Genomic DNA, 23998 nt, shown 5'->3' with positions numbered 1-23998 from the left:
GAGATAATTTCACTCAACTCAAATTTAATACTTTATTTCTTTATTTATAATATTTAATAAAATTGTAAATTTTTAACACTTTAACGATATGAAAATATGAATTTCATATGAATGAATGTTCGAATAGGATTCCACGCGAGTCGCGAACCCTATCGTTATCAATTTCATTTCGTGCCATTTTTCTCGCAACGATTATGCAAATATGATTTCCGCGAAGCTCACGAATCAAGGAGCAACGAATTCATCGGCTAAATTCTGCTGTTTGATATTCAGTCCTTGCGTAACACATCACGAGGATGAATTTGAATTTTGACGCCGACTGGCACGCTCGACTAAAACTGTCTCGTGTTTTCAGCTTACGAAGCGAATCGACTGTTCAAAAACCCTGCATCGGAAAAAAAAAAAAAAAAAATACTACGGTAAACAATAAAGTAAACTCTTATCCAGCGCGTTGCAAAACTTCATTCCCTTGGTTGAGGCAAGAAAATTCACGCAAGATTATCGCAACGGAAAGAAAAAAGAGTGCGGGAACGATAACGAGCGACTAAATTATCATAGTTAAAAAAGAAAAAAAAAAAAAAAAGGAGAGAGAGAGAGAGAGAGAGAGAGAGAAAAAAATGCAGAACACATGGGAAGGTTTTCTCTGCAGAGAACACGTAGCTACGTGTAGTGCTCGCAATCGATGCTTTCTTATCTTACGCAACCACGTTTAATAATACGTATCCAGCGTAAAAGCACGCGACAATTCCACGGTACGGGTCGCATGTATAAGTAAGCGTATCCACGGACACGAAGAGCGACCGGGTTATCGATCGTAGACCGCCTCCTCCTCGGGAATGTCTCCAGGGAGGACCCTGACGTCGCCGCAGGACACGTGAGTTAACCTCGTACACCACCGAGCGAATCCGAATCCAGACGAAATCCACCGAACGCCTAGATGCTAAGGGTATCCATTTAACCTAGCGCTAACTGAAATTTTTCTAACTAATAAACCGTCGAAACTGTGACACCTGTGTCTCAGGGATTTCGGGGATCAGGAATGTTTTCGACGTGAAATTCACCCTCCCCTAAAAAATATATCCTTCACCTACAGTATTCTGAAATTTATTATTAATTTCGAGTACTTCTTGTATTTTGTACAGTGATTACACATCGACATGAATGTGACCATCGTGAAGAAATAAATGTCCCTAAGGTATTATTCCCAAAGAAAGCAAATTCTCCAATATTATTTGTTGACTATTTTAATTACCAGTTAATGAAAGGGAAATATTGTATTTACAACACGGTCTACCAATGTAATTTTTAAAATTCACTCGAATGAATGGAGACCAGCTGTAATGCACGACATCAATCCGATCAACTAAAATTGCTTGGATGAGTATGTAGTACGATGCATAATAATTATGAGGTATTAACAACCGGGTTAATTAATAATGCGAACGAGATGGTCTAGGGTCAACGACCTACCCGCAAAATCTCATTAAATGGACGAACGAACGAATCGAAACCTGTTCACGGATATTGCGAACGAATTCGACGGGATCAATTTTCTGTCCGTACCCTCCCGGAACATCCTAATATTCGACCACTCGAAAGGCAACAGGAATCGATCGATTTCGTAACTAACTCTTATCGCGGATAGACTGATAAGATTTCCTTTCGCCGCATTGTTTCGTGTTTTTAAAGGATGGGTTCAAACGATTAACTCCATTTTCGGAATTTTTTTAAATTTTAATACTAATACACTTGATTTTATCAATTTCTTTGATTTTTATTTTACGGAATTAATCAAACTGGCGAATGAGTTGGATAATATTTTAAGAATATTTTTCATGAATTATTAACGTATCAATTGAAAACAAGAAACATAATGTCAGCAAGTTTTTTACATAACGAAACGAGTGTCAACGAACGAGGCTTCGCGAAAACTTTCGACTCGTTACGCAACTGGAAATTCCAAAGCGTGAAACAAACGGCATCGAAGGTGGCCCGTCGTTAATTGCACCACGATATCACGAATATGGAGGTGGAACGAAATTTTACAAGACACCTTCACCGTGTGAAAAAAAAAATATTATACCCTGGCTGTAATTCTCTGGTTTTCAAAGCATCCTTCTACAAGCCGTTGCAATCCGATTTTACCCAGTAATCCTTCCACCAGACGATCTCTCTCGTCAGCGATTTATGAATTTTCCTTTTTTTTTCTTTGTTCCCACCCTGGTGTTACCATACGACTGTCTCTGCAGCTCTATCGCGCGTGCTCGCGACGAAATTGCCTCGTAAAGCGGAAAAAGCCTCTGGCTCCCGTAACCGCTGGTAAAAATGTCGTCTTGAAGAATCGTAAAAACCGTGAAACGCCTCGTAATTTTCAGCGGCGCTCGCGCATCATCATCGAGCCGAGCGAGACTGGGTGTAATCTTAAGGAGAACCTGACCGATTGAAACGATCCGCATCGCGAGTTCACGCGAGATTAATTGCTTTTCAGAAGGATTCCGAAAGGATAAGTCTGTTATCAAATGACCCGTGTCATTTTTAATTGAAGATCAATAGGTCAATTGTGACAATGAAAATTTTAATACATATATGATAATAAAGAAATAAGGTAGAATTTAGATAATAAAAATTTATACAAATTCAAATCCAGTAGTTAAAAAAATATAAAAGGAAAATAATTTTGGAGGTAGCAATTTGAACAGTTAAATTTATAAAGGTTTGTACCATTAAAGAGTGTTTTACAATTCCGTGAAATGGTGGTTAAAACTAGTAGGAAAGTGGTTGCGAGAAATCATCAGACGGCGGCCCCTTTGTTACGTTCGCGAGGAATTCGAAAGCACGAAGCAGAACCGGAAATCGAAAAACTGCAAAGCGAAGGATTTCGTGGAACGCGCAACCTCGTACCGGGAATTGGCATTTCCCTCGAGCTTTTCGATAGAGCCAATATTTACCCTCGGTCTTAATGTCAGCGTAGCCCGTTGCCAAAACTAACATACGAATCGGTTTGCCCGTAAACACCAATACCGAGCCGACACTCGACGATCGAATCGAATCGAATCGAATCGAATCGAATCGAATCAATACGAATATAGATATCCTGGGATCACTTCGCCGATAATCGAGTGTCATGAAACGAGAACAGACATCTGTGAGTGTGATTCGAAGATCAGACGGTGTACTGCTTTCAATGCTACCATTTTTCTTTCATTTACACCTGCCTTTCAAATGTTTCCTTTATTTAACCCTTGAACAGCAAAGTTGGGTCAATCGTGACCCAAACTTACAAAATGTATACTAGAATATTAACAATTAAAATTAAATGCATAAATTTTGAATAAAGGGGAAAATGAAGGTAATTTATTGATCGGCAATTTTACACAGAAGTTACCGGCTATTATCTCGTGATTGAACACGACGAAGAAAAATTGGACAATATCCCATATTACCCTGGGTTTCGAAAATTAAAGTAGCCAATGCAAGTGCAAACACGAGTTAGCTCGTGAGCAGTTAGCTCGTGAGCAATGCGTTAAATTAAAATTACGCCTCTCTCCGTGGTTCGCTAATTCTAGTAAGGTTTTTAAGAATACATCAACGGATATCATTTACCCTGTGGCAGCTTTTCATCGAAGCCGACTGTCAACCGTGTTTCTATTTCCAAAAACATTCATCTCTCTTCAGAATTCATCGAACGAAGGCATCGTAACGAGAAACGAGTTCACGGTGATTGATGAATCCTCAAAGAGTGATTCGAAGTAAAAGCACTGAGCCGCGCACAAAGATTCGCGAGAACAATTTTCAGATGTATGTAATCGTAATTCGGGATACCTGCTTGTGAATATCAACGTTGAAATACAGACGGATACGTTTGTCCATCTGTTTGTTGACGGTCAGGCTGGGGGGGATAACCGTAATCCGAGGTCACGAATTGACGACGTGTATGATCGATGTAAACGCGGCATGTAAACAGACATAGCCGTACGAAACGATCGATCTCTTGCCCTTCGAATGTGATAAAATCACTTCTTATTACTATATTATTCAATTTAATAACCTAGCTTTCTTATAAAAGACTATCTTTATCGTTTGTTCTTAAAAATAAATTTCCAAAAGTGTAGTATTTTTATAACTATTCAATATGGTCCTTGAGTATCTAAAAATAAATAGATATATTTTGAAAATTGAGAATGGTTTTTTTCATATTTATTTGCTATTTCGCTATTTCCAAAACCCTTTCCCAAAATGGAATTTCAACGAAAGAAAAAAATAGTTCGCAAATTTCGTTAGGCAACATAATTTCGCGATAAAATAAATTGTCCGATAATAAATTGAATGGTGGCAGCAAATTCATAGCAGAGCTTGAATCGCGTAACGCTGCGACCCGTAAGTGCGTAACTGCGTTCACAATCGATCCTGAGTTAACTGAATGTTTAACGAGTTCCCGTTGAAACGGTGGCTGTTTTGTAATCGGCATTGTATTCGCAGACGAAAAACAAGAGCTGGATAACTTTCATCCAGGTTCAAGATAAAATCGAACCGTACAGATGATTAAATCGCGAACGAAACGATCGAACGCAATGAAAAACGAGGAAACAGTAACGAAACCGAAAGACTTCACCTCCTGTATATTTTATAAGAAAGAAATGATCGACAGTTCATTATCGTCGATTATTTCACAGACAAAATATAAAATCGTATCGTGTCATCGACTCGTTTAAAACCCTCCTCTCCTTCTTTTCTTCTTGATTCTTTTCTTCTTTCTATAAATTTTTAACACGCGACACTCGATCAAACGCTGAAACCTGACATATTTCTAACCGTGACGTGACGCACAGAAACACTTCTACACCCTCCACGATAAATCACATGGTATACAGAGTAATAAATTGCACCAGTCTCGGCTCTTAAACGTTTGCAAAAAATAAACGAACGCTTTGCTTAGAACGCGTCGAAAATTTCCTCACGACTAGACTGTCCGGATTTAACTGTACTACAATTGATTAACACGTTGATTGCTCTGACACCTCGAATGTAATGCAATCGAATAATTAACGCGTTGACTGCCGCAATGGAAATGACCGTGTGCAGTCAGACACGTTATAATTACAATTATTCAAAGTGCGATCATTTCATTTTCGTTTCTAGAATTAAGCTTTTTATTTATTAACATTCACGAATAATGTTACATCAATGGCATGGAAAAATTTAAATATCGTTGCAAATGTTTGCTAGAGTATTGATCAAGGAACGAACACGGGAAAGATGATCTTCTCGCGATTCAGCATAAAATGATTAGAACGATAAGAGGCGGTTCCTTGGTCGCGCGACATGCACAACTAGCCTGGCACGAACGTTGCATTATTCAGCACGGAACCAGGCGAGGAAAATGTTTTGATTATCCCGAGAAGGCGCGTGCATGGATTCTCAGAGCTATCGAAATTAGTTACAACATTCAAATAATTAACGAAAATAACCTCAGCTGAACGATCACATTCGAAACTGTGAAACCTTGATTTTGATAAAAAATAGAATATAACTAATCACTTTAGTAAAGAGTTATAAATTAAAAGGAAATGAATTTCCTTGCTTAAAAGACGTATCATAAGGAATAATGAATACTTAACCGTTTTGAAATTCGAAAATTGAGGATAGAGGTTACTCGATCGGTGAATCGTCCTTGTGTACACGAAAACAAACGAGAATCGCTCGGTCGTGTTTACACGCGTTGACAATATTCTAAATCAGCCAGGCCTAATTGCGAATCCCGCGATGAAGCCGTTCAAATTACAATAGATTCGGTCTCGAGTTTGGTAACTTAACGAGATCGAAACACAGCCGCGCAGTCAGAAATGGTAACCCAAAAATAGTCCCAATTAGTCACGAAAACATACTTGCAATTTGTATCCTTGAATTGAACATTGATAACCTCGCAACCTGACGTTATTAATCCTTTCGAAACATTTTATATTTGAAAGATGAGGTATATCGGGTATAAGTTGAAACGTCGCGCCATTGATTGATAGCCTGCACTTAACGCGAGCAGACGGTCTGATCACCATACCCAATACTACTTGGCAGCGTTTGGCCGCATAGGAACGTTCAGTGCCGTCCGGCTCCGTCTTAAAGCGGTTAATACTACTATTATTTTTATTTCATTCACCCGGCCACCCGGCTAACGTCGATGGCCTATAATAATTCGATTAACCGCTTTTCGAATAATCAACGATTTTACTTAGTAAAATAAATAATCTGGAGTATCGTGATCGATAAAAATAAAATAGAATAGAAAAAGCGGCAATAACAAGGCATCCAATCGGAGCGTCCAGGTAACACTGTGTAACGCGTGCTCTACGCGTGCTCTACGCTCCATGTTTATCGACCGTGCCACAAACTCTCTCAAAAAGACGCGGGGTGTGGTCAGAAATTTTCCTTCTTCCCGTGTGCATGGGTTGGGGCCAAAGAGATTCCTCGGCTACGAGTCGAGGTCAGCCGAGGTCACGGATGACACGAGACTCGTACCCTTAAGATACCTACGGAAGCATCGTGACTCCTAACCTAGATTAGAGGAAAGACCGCGTGATATTTGCAGTCATTTTCCGGTCGTCAGCCTGACGATTGTCCTTGGCATCGATGATTAACGACCTTCCAACGAGAAAACTTAATAATTTTCGGCTAGTTTATGAAAACAATCATGATAAACGCTTTGTAATTGTGATAATTAAGATAAAATAGGATAAACCTTTGAGAATCTATCCGATAGATTCTATCGTAACGTTTATCGTATCGTGGATAGAGAGGAAGAAAACAATGCGCGAGGAGATCTGGTAACTTTTAGGGACAACGTCGTGCAAGACTGCAACCACCTGCCGTCGGTGAAACGGGGACGATAGAATGGTTGCGGAGGAACGATAAAAAGAAAAGGCAAACATGCGATTGTGAAAGACAGCCGGTGAAAGAGAAACGGGAGATAAAGAAGATGGTAAAAAGGAACGGTAAAGAAGAGAGAAAACGCTAAAGCGCGAGAAAGAGGTCGAAGGAGGGGGATGAAGGTAAAAAGCGGCGCGACGACATCGTATTGATTCGGTGACAGATCCGCGTACGATGCGGATGCTTCGTTTTCGACGGTGAGACCACCACGATGGCACAAGACACGATAGCAAGCGCCCTGACGCTTTATATATAGAGCTTGAGCCACGAGCAGACAGGCCGTGCCGCTTAAATATAGACGAATTGCAACGGGATGTCTCTATCGAGTAAGCAAGGGACACGGACGCGTAAGAACGAAAACGACGAGATTCGCGGTAGGAGAAAGTTGAAGAGAAAAGCGAACGATAAACGTAAAGCGGGGACACAGAAGGTAGAGAGGAAAGAGCCTCCGCATACGTAGAGAATAATCATGGCCGACGCGACACGGCGTTGTCTGCTAGGAATCACGCTAAACGGATCGTCACTCGCGTGTCCATCTATGACACGAGCAACGAACCGGCGACGAGGTACCAGTTAATCGGTGACACTAGATACATCTCGACATACGAAACGCTCGTGACACGAGCGAGCGTGTAACACACGCCGACAATGCACAATGGAGATGATACAACGAACGAACGAACGAACGAACGAACGAGCGAGCGAGAGAAAGAGTGATGGAAAGGGAGAGGGACGTGTATGTATATATGTATACATGAAGATAGAGAGAAACGAAACAAACGTCATAACACGCGGAAACCTCAGCCTGATCTCTCTTTCTCTGTACGTTCGCTTCGTTGCTCGGTCGTATTCTATTTTTTAATAAATAATTTGAAATGTTTTTTTACTTACTTGCCCAGTTCCTCCTTAAGGTCGTAGTTGTCACTAAACCGCGTGCAAGCGGTCGGAGTAGCCATGCCGAGGTATCGCGATTATTTACCGCACTAACCGAGCAACGTAAGCGCGAGAGCCACTGCCGGCCGCCACTACCGCACACGCTAGGGGAAACTTCGCAGGTCAAATTCGATCAATAGAGGGGAACCGCCGCGGCGCTGGTAGAACACCGGGTAACCGTTCGGGAGGGAGGGTCGTCGGGCCGGGCAGAGGGGAGGTGGTTTCTGTCCGCGGGAGCCGTGCGTTACCGTGGCACCGACGGTGGGGCAAATCGCGGTCGTGCCAGCAAATATTTGCGGGCAACAGCAATCAGATCCTTTCACGACGCATCCGCACTGCTCGCCGGCAGACCGTCGACTGACTCGCGTAGTGGTGGTGGCTCGCGACTGCGCACAAGCGACGATTCGCTGCTGCCGCTACCGCCAGCAATGGCGACCACGACGCGAGTGTGTGTATAAAACCTAGTAACGGAGCGACGATCAACAACGATACCACTGCCGGCAGGGCTGACGATACAGCTCCTCTACCAACCCGTTCAAGCGCAGCCAACCTAGGCGAAATAACCCAAGGGGATCGAGGCAACACATTTAAATTTAGCACCTGGAATTATGCTTGATCACGCGGCTAACTTTTCAGGATCACGCTTCATGCCACAATTTTCTTTTTCTATTCGTTATTTTTTCTTCTCCCTTTTTTTTTCTCAACGCAACGTAACGATACCGCGACCATACGCGTGAGATATATTCTCGTTTAACGAAAGGTTCGTTAGAAATTCGATGTACGAAAAAGTAATCCGTTTGAAATTGTTTCGAAATATTGAATAGTAATCGCAGCACCGTTTCTTTTTTTTTTTTTTTTGTTTTAGGTTTTTCACGATCTCGACGACCGGAAGGAGATGCGACCGTCGCTGGTTAGACGGGATACCGCGCACTGACTCGATCCCGCATGTCCGACATAAACACAAGATTTACTACTGGCGCATACGCCGTCCGAACGGAGTTTCGGTATCACTTCGATCGGTTTTTTGGCGCACGTCCAATTAGAATGATACAACGAGCATAGGTCTCCGAGAAATTAAAACAGATTCGAACTTATAGATGATAGACAAATTTTATTCATATTTATCATGAATATAAAAGAAGTGGTATCATTAAATTAAAAAAAAAAAATGTTTATTTTTAATTATTTGAAAATTGTTCAGAGAACTCACCGATACCCTTTCTTTCTTATAATATATTTCAATTTTTGTTTAACAATTTATTTTCCGTACATTTACATTCCAATTATAGCCGTTTTTTCTCAAAGAAAGTTTTTCTTTTCTTATTTCTTAAACTCAGTTACAATATAAATACATGCATTCTATTCTGAACGCATGGTATAATAGCTTAATGCGAATAATATGCATGCTCACTTTGAATATTCATTGTTCTAATTATTGGTATCACTACTGTATATTTAATTGAAAATATTATATCTGACTTCATAGGTATTGCCAACACCTTAATTACTCTGTATAAAAGTTTGCATTTATTCTTGGATCATGTTATCTTGCAAACAGTAAACGTTTCTATTATTAAAAAAATTTCTGCTGGATGCAATTCATGTTTACATAATTCTAAAGTTAGAAGTGAATATACACCGCGTCGATAACAAAATTCTCTTAACTTTTAATGTGTCTTCCGTAAAAAAATTAAAGGGAAAGTATCAAATTTCATCTGTTCCTCTAAAATACTGTACAAAATACGAATTTTTGAATGCATACAAATCACTCCATTACACCAAAGTGAACACCGTACCGATTACCATCTCTATAAATTATTGTTTCTACCCATTACCTAATTCTCTGCGTCCATTGTGGCTGCGTTTCCGTTTCAATTGAAATTTATGATACACACATATGTATATGTATATATATTCACATGCACACCCATACGTACACTTTTCAGAATGATACACGTAAACCTCGTAGAACATGTTCGCGATACAACAACGTAATTTTACAACCGCAGTCTTATAACTTGATCAAGGAATAGAATCACGATTAGTCTGTAATCTGAAAAGCGTCATGTGTCCTTTGTTCCGGCTCTTATCGTATTGATATGGATACAAACAATCGTGTTAAATGCATTGGAATCATTAACTGCGAACCGCCTTCGTGTATTCCCATAATAAAGGAACGTTATCTTTGATTTTTAGCGGAGTAATCGTCTTGGATCGTTCAATTAAAGGCTAACGATGGTCCAAGTTTTTAAACTCTAATACACACGTACGATTATAAGAAATATCTGCTTCTAATTATGTTCGAATTCTAATACGAATACGAATCTAGATTTACGAATTATTTAGAAACCTGTTTAAATAGTGTGATCACTCGAATACTACGACGTGTTCCTATCAAAATCGCTCCTTGTTCATATATCATAACATTTTTATAACAGAGACGATTCTTAATCGTTTCAAGCATGGCTATGCTGTGTTCTGAAACATATTCACGATATTTTTAATTAACGTTTACTCGACGGTAACCGACTTTGCCAGGTTTCTGGGACAATCTACGTTGCAACCGCGGAGAACCGCGATATGGAAAGATAATAATTGCATTGGAATGACTGTGAGAATTCCTTGCAGGCAATCGACCGTTTTAGGCACTTCAAGAACTCTGTCCGCGAACATTTTTGTTTCTTCATCCCCTTCCTCGCATATGACGATCGGTTTGCCATCCCGGGCTGTGACTTGCTGCAGAGCGTTCATGCATTTCTGAAGAGAATAATGAATTTCAATGAATGCAATGTGCATTTGATGTACATTTATTTATGAAAGATTCTATTTACCACGTAAACGGGGTCCCTCATAACAATCATTATCACGGGCATGGAATCATCAACGAGTGCTAGGGGTCCATGTTTCAATTCACCTGCCATGATTCCCTCGCTGTGCATATAAGTCAATTCTTTCACTTTCTGCAAGTTAAGAAATTCTTCCTTTAGTATTTTAACCCTTCAAAATTAACTTCTTCTCCTCAACAAAGTCTTCATTTAATACATACCAATGCCCCTTCCATACAAGTGGCAAAATTGTATCCTCTACCCATAATGAGCAGAGATTTGTGCTGAAACAGAGACTTGGCCAGTTCTTTCACTTTCTCATCAAGTTGTAGAACCTGACGAATTAAGTTGTCCAAATTCTTCAATCCTTCAATGATCTACCAAAAGGAATATGTTATACACCATTATCCTTATTTTTGTCCTGAGACCTTCAAACTCTGCAGACGGTTCTAAGAATAGATAATACATACCTGCTGACGCCTAGCACCAAGAGAGATTCTATCCTCGCTCATAACCAGAGCGAACATAACGAGAGAAATAAATTGAGAAGTGTACGCCTTTGTACTGGCTACACCAATCTCTGGTCCAGCATTAATATGGACACCACAGTGGGACTCGCGACAGATGCTGCTACCAACAGTATTGGTAATTCCAACGATTAAAGCACCACGACCTTTACAGTAACGCAAAGCCATCAATGTATCTGCAGTCTCTCCTATCAGAAGAAAATAATAATTAGTAACATCATCTGAAGATTCTCAGTGGTATATTGATGAAAGTACAACTCACCAGACTGCGAGATGAAGAAACATACATCATCCCTGAACACTGGTGTATTTCTGTCTAAGAAATCAGAGGCTAACTCAACCATAACTGGCAGTTCAGTCAGCTCTTCCAAGAGTTGTCTGGTTGCTATAGCGGAGTGGTAACTTGTTCCACATCCAATGAGCATTAGACGCCTGCATCTCTTAATCTCAGGAATGTAATCCTAATGAAATAATGTATTAGAAGATATCAAATAAGATCCCATAAAATATTAGAATACCTCGTTTACCTTAATACCTCCTAATGTAACAGAATTATCTCGGAAATTCAATCGTCCCCTCATGGTGGTCACCACCGACTCGGGTTGCTCGAAAATTTCCTTCTGCATAAAATACTCGTAGTTGCCCTTCATGATTTGTTGGATCTCCATCTTCAGAGTGGTGATTTCTCTGGCATGCGGATCATCCATACATCGACGAAGTCGGTGAATACTGAGAGCACCCTCTTTAACAGCAGCAACATCATCGTCCTGATAACAAAACACACTTTGAGTTATTGGTAAATTTTATGCGGAATCAGGACTTCCAGGGTCTGAAGGTCTTCAAGAACATGTTCTGTTTCTACTGAATAAGCTTGTATCGGTAATTACAAAGCATTCTGTAATTTACCTCGAAAAATATAACGCGCTTCGTGTGTTCGATGACAGCACTAGCATCAGAAGCGAAGAAATACTCCACTTCCTTGTCCTCGAGGGGTTGAAACTCGGACGTGCTGTCACTGCGTGGTATTACCGGAAGTTCCGTAGGGCGGCCGTGTGGACGGTGATCTATGAAAAAGCAAACATTAATTCTGCTATACTATATCTATATATCTTGATAGTTAATAATATCATGTGCAATTCGCCCTCAATGATTTATTATCTTAAATACAAGTATTCTATTTTTATATACAAAAAGTACCGTGGTGGAAGCATATATAACAGAATTTTTTTTTTTTTTTTTTTTTTTGTTCATTATATTTTAAAATTTGCATCCTTCTACCATTGTCCTGTATATTTATATTGAAAGCGCTCTAACTATTTAATTCGAACATAAGTAAGAGAAGATATTACACTATTGTTTAATATAAATCCATATTTGAAATAGCCCCCTCCACCGCCATCTGGTAAAAACTTTTTTTTTTAATTCACTAAAATAGGCTTTTTAAATCTCAGATAGCGCTACTGGTGCTGTTTTTAAAATTCAAAATCGTATAAAAATAATAATTAATTATTATAATAATAACCAATTAATTATTTTATAAAAACGTAATATTTCCCTTTTCCCCACTGTTAATTAAGTAGTTACAGCACTTTGAGGAAGAATCTAAAGGGTAGTGGTAGAAAATGACCAATTCTAGAAGTAAATGAAAAATTAGGAAAGTTGCTTTTATATTCAGTTCTAAAAATGGTCATTTCCTATCATTTTTCTTTATAGCCATTGAATAAGAGACATGGCCGATACGCTATACAGACGCAACGCAAATAAAACAATAAAACTATTATAAAATAAACAATTCAATTCTCTTTGCGTTGCGTCATATTTTCATGTTTACAAGCCCCACACCGAATTAGGCAAAAATGTAATGAATAATACTGGTTAACAGCTACCTTGATTATTCTCCAATAGACCTGGTATTAGCAGGCGACATTAAATGAAAAAAAAGTGACACAAACACAATGGTTAAATGTTAACGTATATAAAATGCGATTTTATTAAATAGCCCCAATGTTGGACAATCTCGTTGAAGCTAGATAAGCTTATAACACCTGTTGATAAAAATAAGAAACACCTATTTAAACAAATAGAAAAGAATAGAAACAGTGGTCTATTTAGAAGTTTGGATCAGATATACAACAGCGCCAGCACTATTATCGCAACACGGTTCTTATTTCTTTCATTTCGTGTGAGAAAACACTTTTCTGTTTAAACCTGCGAAATTTGCGACAGTTTGACAGGCACTATTGCAATCTGCTCCTCCTCTGTTTCCAAACTGAAAGGAAAACGCATGGAAGTTAAATACGTACTGAATAAAAAGCGTGACGAAATACCGTAAGGCACGATGTGTGAATCCTTTAGACTAATCCATGAGATAACAATTTGCCATTCGATTGAAGCAGATATATGTATATGCGGTTCAAGATTGTCACACAGCGGTGGAAAGCGTGGCTGTGGGATATACATATTGTGGCAAGCGAAGGGAAAAGGAACGTATATGAATGTAAAGTATTACCTTTAGTTGGCGCTTCACCTTCTGCTCAAATTTGGAGGTGCGGAGGAGGAAGACGAAAAAGAAAACAAAACAATTAGCAAACAAGTAACGCAGTGACTAATAGCGGTACAAAAATATAACGACGAACGCAAAAAAAAGGAACAAGAATACGTAAAACATGAATTAACTTGTTACCAGGTGTTTATGAAAAGATATTCGCAAGAAAAGTAACAGTAAAAAATTTATGATCGGTTCCAAGTTAATTAATTGATATCCGAAAATGAACATCTTTTCACAAAACCCTACAATCACAAAGCTACGAGTGCGTAAGTTTCTATCAAGAATTGCAAACTAAAAAAAAAATGTTTATGAATAACGTTTACTGGAAAAAAATGTTTATTCAATAAATAAATACGATTAACTATTTTCCATTATGCTTGAAAGCGATTGAAAGTACAATATTATAATATTATAAGTTTTGTATAAAGTGTATTTTTATTATTATTTACACAAATCGACAAGTGGAATGAGCAAGAAAAAGCCAACGGTTATTTTTAATTAGAAAAGAAGCAAGAAATAGTAATTGACGAAAGACAGACAAGACGCATGGACACAAAATATTCGATTAGGAATCGTGTTTCTTGAAAGTTATAGCAAGAAAATTTTCCCGTGGAAAATTTTCTACCAAATACACGTAACAGGTATTAAGGGAAATTAGTATTGCATACATTTCACTGAACATTCAACCTTTCATAAGCATTGAATAAATTTTGAAATTACGAATGATACTACACTACAGTACGGTACAATTTAATATAGTGATTGTGTGGTGTAGTGTAATGTAGTGTGGTATAGTGCGGTGCAGTGCAGTGCCGTGTAGTGTAGTATAATGTAGGATAGGGTAGGGTAGGGTGGTGTAGTGTAGTGTAGTGTAGTGTAGTGTAGTGTAGTGTAGTGTAGTGTAGTGTAGTGTAGTGTAGTATAGTATACTATAGTATAGTATAGTATAGTGTAGTGTAGTGTAATGCAGTGTAGTATGATGTAGCGTAGTGTACGTATCACATTAATAATCATACAAAAAACAGAAATATTCAATCTCAAGTGTAACATAGAAGATGAAAGGTTCAGTGTTGTCGAAAGGAAAATAAGATAAGTGTAGTGTAGTGTATAGAGTAGTGTATATACCTTTGTTTACGCATGGAAGGTCATCTGTTGAGAGACGGAAAGTTGGAGAACATAACCGGTAGGTGTTCATGCAAAAGAAACATCATATAGTATCTATCATAAAAAAAAACGTAATCACCGATGGAAATGTATAAAATTAAATTAACAAAATTTAACGACACCATGCTACTCAAACTTACTAGCAACGTGCTAAGATGTTACAAACAAATGAAATACTACATTAATAAAAAATTAAGATGTTAATTATTTAGTCACAAGCAACTACGGGATAATGTAACGATATTTAACTCCGCCCTGTTAAACATTTGGCGTAAACAAGATACTTTTCTACTAGTATCGTTCAGTTTTGTTAATCATCGTGTTATCGAGCCAGACGTTTTCGCTCTGTTATGTTTTATTAAAAACACTGAACGGGAACGTAAAAAGGTGGTAATGCAATGATACGACTTAGTGTGTTATATCGAGGATAAAACGTAAATCCTTCTGGAAATACATGAGTTGTAAATATAAGATTACAACAGGCACATGCTATTAATGTTTCTGCAAATTACTTTCTACGAATGAGACATATATATAATTTACTTCCTTGTATGTTCACCAATTACCACAGCGATCCCTCCTTCCTTACATAGACAAGGAAGGGATAATTTAATGTCTAACGATTAGAAATGCCATCACACTTGATTTGCCTTTTACCCTTTGAAAATTATGTTTTAAAAAAGCGTTCATATTTCAATGCTGATACCGATACACCGTGTGTCGGTCAGTATTTTTTTCTCTATAGACCAGAAATAGCCTTGTGATTTTTCTCTGTATAAGTTTACCAATTTATGAAGCCAATCGTCTTTAATAAAACTCGTGCGAACACCGCCCACGTAATTGGACAAACTTACCTTTCCCGTAGAGGATGGGCACATGATCCGTGGCCAATGTTTTCGTTTTAATACCCACTAAAAGGGGCGATCCTCTTCTGGTTGCCACGCATTCGCCTGGGAAGTACTTACTTTTGAAGCAGAGAGCAAATGCTCCTTCCTGAAATATTAATATTTCCAGGTGTAAGTGTAATAAAATTGTTCAAAGCGATAGAGGTTTATATTTACCGGAGTAGTTTTCTAACTAGTGATGAAGTAATACTCACCAATTGTTGAACAACCTGTTCGACGAGTTCACGGAACGAGTAACCAGGATGCTGTACCCAGAAATGGTGAATGAGCTTCGCGATTACTTCCGTATCGGTTTCACTCTCGAAGGTGTAACCCCTCTGCTCTAAGAACGTCTTCACTTCCTTGTAGTTGGTTACGATACCTTCAAAACAATACAAAAATTAGTTACATTATATTAATATTAATATTAATCTTCTATCTAATTTTATGTATAATAATTTTTATTATTATAATAGAAGGTTAATAAATTCTTACCATTGTGCACAACTACGAAAGCATGATCGCTGTCTGACCTCTGAGGGTGCGAATTCACTTCTGATGGGACACCATGAGTCGCCCAACGGGTATGTGCGATTCCCACATGACTGCATGTTTTCGATTCGAAATCAATATTGGTACCTAGAAGAATTTAAATTATCATTTTATTTATTATTGTTCATTCCAGTCGTGTCTTCATTATCAAAAATAGTTTCTATACGGGGATTCGAATGAGTACCATGAACTGAAATGTTCTAATATATACTTACGATAAAAAATCTCGTCTTCAAGAGCCTTAACCTTCCCTTGCTTTTTAATAATGCAGATATCCTTGCCGTCGACGCTGTCAAGGGCGACGCCTAAAAGAAAATGAAACTTGCATTGGCGACCGTCCCTTTCATCAATTTCACTCTCTATTCCCGGAATCGGAGATGTCATAAATGATTCTTAGAATCTTTCTTTCGTAAAAGAAATTTCGACATCTTCTGAGGTACATAATTACCAGCTGAATCATAGCCTCTGTACTCCAATCTCTTCAATCCGCCAACCAGTAGCTCCAAAATTTCTTTCCTGCTTTTTGGCGTCAGGTAATTCAGGTATGCGAAAATTCCTGTGTAACAAAATAACAGATTTTATAATTATATAGCAAGAAAAATATTTAGGTAGATTGATTTATGCAACAACCGCGTAACAATTTTATCAGGCGATTAGTCACCCTTCACAGTAACTTTCCCTACCATTGGAATAGAGAAAGAGAAAACGGTAGACCTTCGAATACCACGATTTTTCAATTCCTTTCGACTTTTCTTGTTTCTCTTGATAAGAGGTCGCGACTATGGAACGCGGAAATGATTTAAATCATTGACAAGGAATCTTTTAAGATAGTATTAGAAAATTAATTTTTAATAGTTTTCAGAAAAGCTGATTCTAACGTGACGTTCGAGGTCCTGTATGGCATTGCAAAAATGTAAAAAGTCGTTGCCCGTGAACGAACCCCCCCCCACTCACACGCACACACAATCATGTTGTGTGTACAATGAAAACAGATAATTCTCAATTGTACAGACTCACAGGTGAAAGGGAAAGCTTGAGTGCATAAGAATGTACGAAATGCTTATTAGAATATTATTGTTATCCCATTCAGCCATATTCGGAATATTGTTTTCTATCTAATACAGCCGTCGATATTGTATCAATTTTCCATGTTACGATGACCATGGACGGTTAACAACATTTTACGATATAACGTTACGTTATTACGTTGCTGTCTCGAATCAGAATCGCGATCCGATCGTTCGATATGGAATTCTATCGGGTACGGTGTCTTACCGCGAGAATTTCGAAGTACATATCGAGTTCTAAACGAGGCGTTCAACTTAGAAACGGTTTTTAACCTGGAGAGCATTATGATACGCTTTCAAGTGACAGTAAATGGTAAGTTTCAATGGCATGACACGGAATATCATGACTTTTCTCGCATTGAAAAATCCAAGTCGATTTAGAGCACTGGATTTCTCGTCATCGCATCGAATTTCTGGTTTTATAGTCCGATATCGCGACAGAAAATCTAGTGTCGCGTCGATGCGATTTCTGTCTCCCCCAATGACAATTTCACCACGGTAGATTTACTGTCATGAGTGTAAATTAACCACTGTTACATTTCATATTGACCTTTAATGCTTAAATCTTTAGCAACGAAAAGATCAATTTCACCTGAACAAATCCCTATCTAAATCGAAAAAGTTTACAACCTCCGTCAATAATTATCGCGAGACTTGTAAAAAATTTCACAATAAGATTTCTTAATTGATCTTTCACTTTGATGTTAGTTCACTTATGTATTTCAATTTATTTCACTCGCTGATGAATAAAGAAGTAAGTTGGGAAAATTGAAAATATTTTCCAGAAAACGTACCGCCCGACATTGGTCCGAAATGAAACGTCGTGGTGGAAAAAGCAACGTGATGTCTCGCACGGTTCGAACTAATAGTTAAAGAAAAAAATAATGATCGCGAGTTGCATGAATCGACCGAGTGTAATTCGATTTCGACTCCGACCTGCCAATAAACGATCGAGCGGATCGCGTCACGACTAGATTGTTCTTTGCAATTGTCGATAAGCGAATTTTCTTTTAGATGATACGGGTGAATCCTGACGAGGTTGAGGAAGGAAAAATCATCGAACCTGTAATCGAAGAGAGTGGGAAAAGAGAAGAAAAAAATCGTACATTGTACGTGAAACCGTAATAGAAGTTTCTATGTGTTGATAAACCTTTGTTCCGATAACACGCTCATGCTTATCACTAAGGTATTTTTTAACTCTTTGATTGTCACAATAATAATCACACCTGACATTGCACATTGATGTACATTGTATTAGAAGTGATTAAGTTTCATTTAGAGCATCGATAATTGTCAACATTGTTAATGTGATTTTGGCAATTTTTAGAGGTTTCTTCTTTTATTAAATAGTAATAATAATAATAATAATAATAATAATAATAATAGCATTAGTATCCTTGAAGAAATTACAATTTAATAATGGAAAAAAAAATGTGATAATAAAAATAAAAATTGGGTAGCGTATATTTGGTTTACTAGTAACAGGTGTACAATAACGAAAAGATTAGATCGTACTTTTAAATATAGATGGCCGTGAAAGTGTTAATTTATCGTGAAAAGAGTAAACATTGAATGATGCTCACGCACAACTTATTATTGTTTTTTGTTATATCAATTCTAGTTACTTTGATGTTCCGATAAAGAGGAGATAACGTAGAGAAATTACGAGGGTAATTCACGTATTCGTATACGCTCAAGTGTAATTACACACTTGTGTAATCTTCATTCATTCGAGGAACGAACATTCTTAAATGCTTCGAAACGGACTTACTTTCCTTCGTGAATTTCTAATTTTTTTTTTTTTTTTTTTTTCAATGTTTAGAATTTTTTGAAGATTGATCGTAAATCTACAAATCATGTTTAATTTCCGAAATGTTTGATTACTACTTGAATAAAAGAAATGTCAAAAAAAGTGATTTTATCCCAGTTGGTAGATCTGACGATAATTGAGATGCGTTCGGTGTTCGCAGCCAACTACATATGTAGAGAGTTGAATGACTAGAAGAAACGTCGCTGAATAATCACGATATCGTAGGCCTCGAATCTGTTCATCTCTGACCTACTGACACGAAATGATTTGATTAGTCCTGGTCGAGCATTTTCGAAGCTACCTTAACGGTATAACGAAACATTTCTAATGTATCTGAACCTTAAAACATTTACAATTTTTATAAATCTATCTATCATGTAACACCTATACTTGGCTATTTTATAAAATAATATCAATTTCGATTGATAATTAACAGCATTACAATTACGCAATTTCATGTTCTATTTCAGAGATAAAGCGATAAAGCCTCTTTATCGCTTACCAAGTTTAATTCACCTCCGATCGAGTCGGTGCATCCGGTAGAAATAAGTGCATCTTAAATGATAACCGCGAAACATGTTTCTATTACATCTATCAATTAATAAAAATCAAAGAACATCGATTCGTACGAAGTCACGGTGGTGGAAGCGAAAACGATGATAAGTGGAAGGGAAACCTAAGTGTTAATTCTTTGACTTACGCCTCACATTTCATTCGTAAGTACTTTATATCCAAAAATCAGTATATGTATACAAACCAATTTTTATTAGAAATCTTTAAATCTTTATCAGTAGTTAGAACTGATACAAACTTTCGAGTGTCTTGTATTATTTCTCTATTTAGAATACCTGGTGTGTGTAAAAAATAAAAATAAAATAATTATTTCGAGTGAAATAAAAGATTGAATGTTTTTGATTTGAAATTTCAAAAACAGAGAAGTTTCATAGCCCGAGCTAATTTCGGTCGAAAAATTCAGCAGTAGAAATTCCCTTGGCGTAAAGAAAAATCAGGTTCGACGAGATCGTGCGTTTGAATTTCGTGAGGAAGGTAAAGGCGAACTGGTTGGAGAAAGGATTCGCCGAGTCCTGCCTACTCGAGGATACAACAACCTCTGTATATGTGTCTGAAACATATCTAAATGTCACGTGTAAATGTCCTGCATAAACCGCTGCACCCTCTTACGCCGGCCATAGCTTTGCCACAAGAAAACTTTCACTCGTCGCCGGTCATGGCATATCGGCTCGCGTCAGGCTTGATAGTATGTACAACTCGATTAGGCGCTATTGTCTATCTACCCGGGCTATCAGATCAAAGGTTCAATTAAAATTCTTTCCATTTTCAACATTCAAATTTTAACTCCTTTAAATATAATTTCAAGATATCATCAGCAATATTTTCATGAGGGTATTAAAAATTGGTACATACTCGGATACATAATTATAATTATAATTATAATTATAATTAGTTGGCTATTTAAGGATTAGAAGTAGCGATGGAATTACACTTTTAAATTAAAATTGATTTCAATATTTAAGTTACACTTTATGAAGTTCAAATCAGGAATATGGTTTAACTATTTCTTGCAGAATTCTAGAAAGCTACGTCTGTGTCTGGCTGCAAAGTAACGATAGTAATTGCTAGCTCTGCGATTTCGCAAGTTTGCAACCAAGAGTGTTTCTCTTTCTTCTGGTACTTTGCTTACAATCTCGCTATTACGATCTAAATTAACACAACCATCGACAACTTTCCATTACCAAAATATTGCAAAACGAATCCCAGATTGCGATTGTCTTGATACAATTGCTTAATTATTTTCATTTTATCATATTTATCAAAGAATTTTGCTTGATCCAGCATGGTATGAACATTTTTTGCACTAAGAAACGTAGTTTTTTAAAAGGATTAAGCATCATAATGTAAACACTGAAGTCATTGATCGATACGGTTGTACTTCAGTGGTTCAAATAGGAAAAATAAAAATAGACCTATATGTAGGTGTCTGGAAAAACGTGTTCCTTGTGTCCGAACGACAAAACTCAGAGACCCAGACATTAATCCATAAGCCATGCTCGCAAAAATGACAAATCTTAAGATGCAACAGACGCAAATCTTATCAATCGCAAACTTGCTGACATTTGAAATTTATAATTTGTTTTTTTTGAATACAGACAACGTGAGAAAAGATACACAATCACGTGTCAGATAATTTATGATTATATGTATACCATGTTGATCTGCCTCATATTTCAAAAATCTTTTCTTTGTCATTTATTGTTAGCTTAATCATTTTTCGCCCCACCACTTTTAGTGATGGACAGTGGTGTTTATACAACATTAGTTATTAGTTCACTGTCACAAACAGAAACACGAACCGTTCATTTCCCTCGTGGAGGTGAATACCAATGCAACCGGGATTCTCCTGTTGCACGGCGAAAGATTAGTCAGAGAACTATTAAAACAAATTCATTTGTTTCCTCTTTTTAGTATCATTTCATTCAACACAATTACTACTAACACGTTCACTACGTGTGCGTCACTTATGTGTTGAAATTAAACTCCGTCAGTCTTGTAATTAAAGAAACAATCTAATATACAAACCACGAATTACCAATTGAATAATGATAACGAACATATTAGTACATTATGTTTAACATGTCATTCTACGTCTAATAACTCGACGTGTGGTAGCCTACGTGTTATCATTCCTCCCACTACTTTGTTATCAGAAGTAAAATTTTGTGAACCGTCCTTGGAATATAGTATTAGTGCAAACACGACAATGAATAAAAATGCTTGTAACATGTTACGCAGATGTTCTGCGCGAATTAATTTGTTAAAAAAGGATACACCTCTGTTTTCGTGAATAAATAAATAAATAGGTAGTTTACCATATATAGGAATCTGGTGGTATCTAAACTTGAATTAACCAGATTTATTATTATTTTGTTTGTTTATTATGAGAATCGCAAAATTCCGAAATATGCAGAATTCTGTTAGCTCTAATTCATGATCCGCTCGCGATCCACTTACGACCCGCTCATCATCCATCCGGACTTACATCCGTTCAGTTCAATTTACATTATAAATAACGCCCCATTTAACACATATGTAAATGAAATATGTAATATTTAATCACACCAAGATTTAAACGTGAGCGGATCAACAACGTGGACCGATAAAATGATTGCTAGCAGCGACAATTTAAATTTAGGTTTTATTTTCTATGTTTTAGATTATTCTTTTAGATTCTACTTTTCCAATGTACTATAAGAGTTTTTCGTTCAAACTTTCAATGGCTAATTTTCCTAGATCTGGATTACGATTGACTGCCTCACTGTTCGAGAATTAGATCTTGCTATGAGGACTTCCGGTCACCGGCATTACAAATAAAATACATTATAAAAGAATAATTATTAAAACAATAAATAAAAAACAATAGAAAAATGTTAATTTCGAATGTTATTATTATTGTACTAATAATAAACTGAAAGAATACATTTGAACATTAATTATTCTTATTTTTATTAATAATTCGGTACGCCTGACTACCTATGTTCATTTTCACTGTGGCGGTCAACGCGTTAAACGAACTCCAACGCATAAACGATTATAATTTTTAAACAACGCTCTGATTTCTAAACGAGGGCTCAAATGAATCAAATGTACCAGATGTTAAAGAGTCGTGCCGGTGGCGCGTTAACGCCAGTACAACATTGCGCTTAAACGACCTGTCACCTGAACAGACTTCACCGAGACACGGATGAGTACGCTTTCTCTTTCGAAAATTTTCCAATCGAACGATATCATTCATCTATATTAAAAAAAACAACGGAACTGGAAGTGTCTTAGGAAATAGTATTTATCGTTTACTCACCGCACATGTTGCCGAAATATTGAGTAGTAGGTACCCGCCACGTAAAATAACAAGACTGGACACGAAGTAAAAAAAGCAGTCAAGTCAGAATATCACTCCTCGATGCTGTTGAGCTACTGCGAAGCACAGTCTGTGCCACACGACAGCGTGCTCGTGCTTCTTATGATATGAGATTTCGTATGGGTGTTGGTACCGTCACATTTATGGTCGATTTATACGTGTGCGTAGCACTGTCGAGCCAAACCATTGACAGTGGGCGCATCGTCTGCACAGTGACGCACTATACACCTCGAAAAACAATGCGATTAGAAATCCTGCTTTATCTATTAATCGCCGAGCACGAGAATAATCACTCGGAGAAAGTAAACGATGTTTAAATAACGAAAGAACGAGTGGAGGGCATCGACATATTACGAACGTGTACTTCGACTTGCGTAGTGTCTACCATGATACGTGAATGAACGAATATCATGATTATTAATTTTTAGTAGCTCTTCTTTCTTATTGATACGATACCATGTATTTCGAGAATGAAACGCGTAAGATATGTTATAAAAAAATGAAACAAGCACTTCGAAGTGTTTCCGATGGATCTTTTGTTGACTTAATTCTTATCCACACTGTATGTATGTATGTATGTACATACTTGTCAGTGGTAGAGCGCGCTACTTGTCATCAGGTTTTGGAGTATCAATAATTTAGAAATCAAATCTGCCGCTTTTAACATTTTTATTTTCTTTTATTTAATATTATCGATATTTATGTACTTAATAAATAGTAAAATTGTGATTTACGAAACAAATATTTTTATTTAATAAAACCTTGTTCACAAGCAGGGGTGCTCGAACATAGCATTTGATTGGATGTTCATGTTCGCGCCTTATTATTTAACA

General features: G+C 37.4%; 2 protein-coding genes across 46 annotated transcripts in view; both read right to left on the bottom strand.

Annotated features, from left to right (window-relative positions):
* Positions 1-8208, bottom strand: part of CaMKII (Calcium/calmodulin-dependent protein kinase II) — a 93992-nt gene extending 85784 nt beyond the window's left edge. For 6 of the 42 annotated variants that reach the window (XM_034318261.2, XM_034318263.2, XM_034318265.2 and 3 more), the window contains exon 1: positions 7813-8207. In XM_034318261.2, the coding sequence (XP_034174152.2) occupies positions 7813-7877 (65 nt within the window). In that variant the 5' untranslated portion in view covers positions 7878-8207. Of the gene's footprint in view, positions 1-7812 lie in introns of all 42 variants that reach the window. The other 36 variants (XM_034318287.2, XM_034318288.2, XM_034318285.2 and 33 more) reach the window with 11 other exon arrangements.
* A 737-nt stretch (positions 8209-8945) lies between these two features.
* Gfat2 (glucosamine-fructose-6-phosphate aminotransferase 2) lies at positions 8946-23736 on the bottom strand. Of its 4 annotated transcripts, XM_034318250.2 has the most exons (15): positions 23106-23736; positions 16803-16910; positions 16570-16659; positions 16298-16441; positions 16018-16184; positions 15773-15911; positions 14880-14903; positions 13716-13736; positions 12113-12270; positions 11734-11973; positions 11469-11667; positions 11150-11394; positions 10901-11056; positions 10686-10814; positions 8946-10611 (listed from the first exon to the last, which is right to left on the bottom strand). In XM_034318250.2, the coding sequence occupies exons 1-15, from the start codon at positions 23110-23112 to the stop codon at positions 10366-10368; spliced, it is 2073 nt and encodes a 690-aa protein (XP_034174141.1). In that variant the 5' UTR covers positions 23113-23736; the 3' UTR covers positions 8946-10365. The 4 variants fall into 4 exon arrangements, with proteins under 4 accessions (XP_034174141.1, XP_034174142.1, XP_034174143.1 ...); XM_034318251.2 differs by lacking the exon at positions 13716-13736; XM_034318252.2 differs by lacking the exon at positions 14880-14903.
* Between the last annotated feature and the right edge of the window lie 262 nt (positions 23737-23998).

The sequence above is a fragment of the Osmia lignaria genome, chromosome 6, assembly GCF_051020975.1.
Source record: "Osmia lignaria lignaria isolate PbOS001 chromosome 6, iyOsmLign1, whole genome shotgun sequence".
Classification (NCBI taxonomy): Eukaryota; Metazoa; Arthropoda; class Insecta; order Hymenoptera; family Megachilidae; genus Osmia; species Osmia lignaria.
Note: the sequence above shows the minus strand (reverse complement) of the source record. Positions and strands in the feature narration are given on the sequence as shown.